Here is a 2,721-nt window from a genome sequence, read left to right as displayed (position 1 = left end):
TCATTCATCCCGTTCTATCATCAGCGCCCTTTTGTTGTCCCACTGAAGAGAAATCGTGCGGTGAAGGGGGCACGTTTCATTCGGGTTCAGTACAGCTTGGCCCCACGCACAGTGCATAGATAGATCGGCATCTGTTCGACTTTTCTCTGCTCCGATCCTGCGACGATACGAGGCAATCACCTTCACCCACGAATATCAACGAGTCGTCAGGGGTAAGACGCGAGTGGCCAGCTTCCGTCGTCACGATCCACCTAATTACGTACGATGGATATGAAGAGCTTATGGTTAAATAAAGATCTTCTTATCGACTTGTTAACATATCAAATACTCCCTTCGGCCCATAATGTAGGACGTTTTTTTCACACTACAGTACTGTGAAAAAAAGTCTTATGGGACGGAGGGAGTGGAGGGAGTTCTTCGTGTACGTACGATGCAGTTGAAACAGCTGAGCTTATCTGTTCAACTTCATTTTGGCGGGTAGAATTATAAACTAGTACTACTAGATCTATACTACTACATCGAGGCAGCAAATGTAAATTTAGAAACGAGGGAAGAAATTAGCATGGATTAAAAAAATAGGATAACGAGAAGCAATCATGGAGCACGAATTCTGCTCCAAGAATCACGATCCCCGGCGCAGATCCACGACCACGACGCTCACGTTGTCGGAGCTCCCCCGCGCCAGCGCCAGCTTCGCCAGCAGCATGGCCGCGTCGGAGCACGCCCGGTCGGACTCCGCCTTGCTCACCCCCTCGCTCGCCTTGGCCTCGCCGCTCGCCTGCGCCTGAGCTGTGGCCGGCTCTGGACGGCCGTTGCTCCGGAAGCACGCCCTGGCCACGTCGCACGCCATCTCGTTGGTCACCACGTCCCACAGCCCGTCGCTGGCCAGGATCAGGCACTCGTCGGCGTCGCTGCGCTCCGTCACGGTCACCTCCGGCTCCGCCGTCACGAACGGCTTCAGGTAGCCATCCCCTGCGAACGTACAAGCCAAGTTAGGCTCGGATCGGGACCCCAGAGACAGAGCAAAGCTCCTGACGAGAGCGAAATTTGAGCTACGAACTCACCTATGGCTCGGGACATGGCGAGGACGCCGAGCACCCGGGCGCCGTCCCAGTAGATGACGCGCCCGCCCGCCGCCTGGATGCGCTCCAGCTCGTCCGGCCGATCAGGCTGAGAAAATTCATGTCAAGGTTATGGACAGTTCGCACGCAAACAGAGGGGGCAGGGCGCTCCACGCGAGAGCACGCGCGTACCTTGTGGTCAACGGAGAGGGCAACGGGGACGCCAGCGCGGGAAAGGACGGCACGGGAGTCGCCGGCGTTGGCCACGACGATCTGGATCGGGCTGACGACGGCCACGACGGCGGTGGATCCCACGTGGTCGCACCGCGAGGGCATCTTCTGCTCGCAACGGCAGGCGGGCTCCTCGCTGCTGCGGGTGGTCGCCCAGTTCGCGGCCCGTTCGTCCAGCCGCGCGAAGCTCCTCTCCATCACCTCCTTCCACACAGGCCCCTCGCCGGAGCCCGCCTTCTCGTGCTCCTCCGCCACCGCCTCATGCATCAGCTCCTGGCACGTCGTCGCCACCTGATGACACGAAACCATGTCGTCAGCTCCATTCCCTTGTGCAGAAACAACATGAATTGCGCTCATATGCGAGTAATGTTCGACGTACGTGTGAGCAGCCGTGGCCATCGAAGACGCCGAAGAAGTGGGACTTGCCGGAGCCGGGCAAGAAACCCGGCCTGATGGAGACGGCGTCCTCCATCTCGCGACGACGGCCGCACACCGAGGAAAACCCGTACCTCGGGCAACGATCCATGTTCTCGGAAGCCGAGGCAGCGTCGGGGCACGGGCCAGACACCGTGCGCGGTATCCTGGGCCGCTTGCGGGCGCCGGCGTACTCCGCGGCCGACTGCTCGAGGTCGCTCGCGAGGCGGAAGCGCTTCAGCTCCAGCCTGCGGCGCCGCCTGTCCATCACCGAAGAGGCAACGGCCGCGGCGGCCGCCGATGCCGAGACCGTGGCCACCGTGGCGGCGGTAGCCGGCGGCGACTTGGCTTCCTGGCAGCAGATCGCGGCCATTGGCAAGTAATCGCTCGCTCGACCCCGACGCCGCCCTAGATTCCCACTGCCCTCCGCCGCACGTCGGCGACGGAAACCCTGAGGCCTACACGAAACACCTCGACACACTACAGCACCTTCGCGCGCGTTCCCAGCTCGAATGGCAGCAGTAGAAGCTAAGCAGCAGCAGAGGCGCGAGCCGAAACGAACCTCACACACGCGGGGTGGGGCGGTAGAAGAAGGGGAGGGAGGGTGCCCGTCGCCGTCATGGCGGGAGCGCCCGAAAGCTACCGTCGCCGTGAGTCCGTGACGTGCTCGCCGTCCGTCTCCACCTGATCTGGACGCGTGGGCGCGCCCGGCGGGCAGATGACGACACGTGCTCGCGATCTCGGCCCCACCGGGAGGCTGATGCTAACGGCGGCGACGCCGGTGTTATCGCCAGACACACACGTGGCGGCTCGCCGCGAGACAGCCCGCCGCGGCAGCTTCTTTATTGATGCCCGCGGGGCCCGCGACACATGGGCTGTGCCTCCTGTGCCGCCCGGAAATATCACGGGGTTATTCTACTCCGGCCGTGCTGACCGGTCCATGCAGCGACGGGTCGATGGCCGGCGGGGCCATGGGTGCTCGGTGACCCGCATGGCAGTGGATGGGGGTAGGGGC

At 62.4% G+C, this 2,721-nt stretch overlaps 1 protein-coding gene across 1 annotated transcript; it reads right to left on the bottom strand.

Annotated features, from left to right (window-relative positions):
* Positions 1-282: 282 nt before the first annotated feature.
* Positions 283-2,096, bottom strand: LOC123079740 (probable protein phosphatase 2C 9; the record flags this gene model as incomplete). Its single annotated transcript, XM_044502535.1, is given in 4 exon segments — positions 283-972; positions 1,065-1,170; positions 1,254-1,583; positions 1,672-2,096. Coding segments are annotated over 4 exon segments (1,194 nt in total). The 3' UTR covers positions 283-622.
* Between the last annotated feature and the right edge of the window lie 625 nt (positions 2,097-2,721).

This window comes from Triticum aestivum, chromosome 3D (genome assembly GCF_018294505.1).
Source record: "Triticum aestivum cultivar Chinese Spring chromosome 3D, IWGSC CS RefSeq v2.1, whole genome shotgun sequence".
NCBI classification, from domain to species: Eukaryota; Viridiplantae; Streptophyta; class Magnoliopsida; order Poales; family Poaceae; genus Triticum; species Triticum aestivum.
The sequence above is the reverse complement of the archived record's forward strand: the minus strand, read 5'-3'. Positions and strand labels throughout refer to the sequence as shown.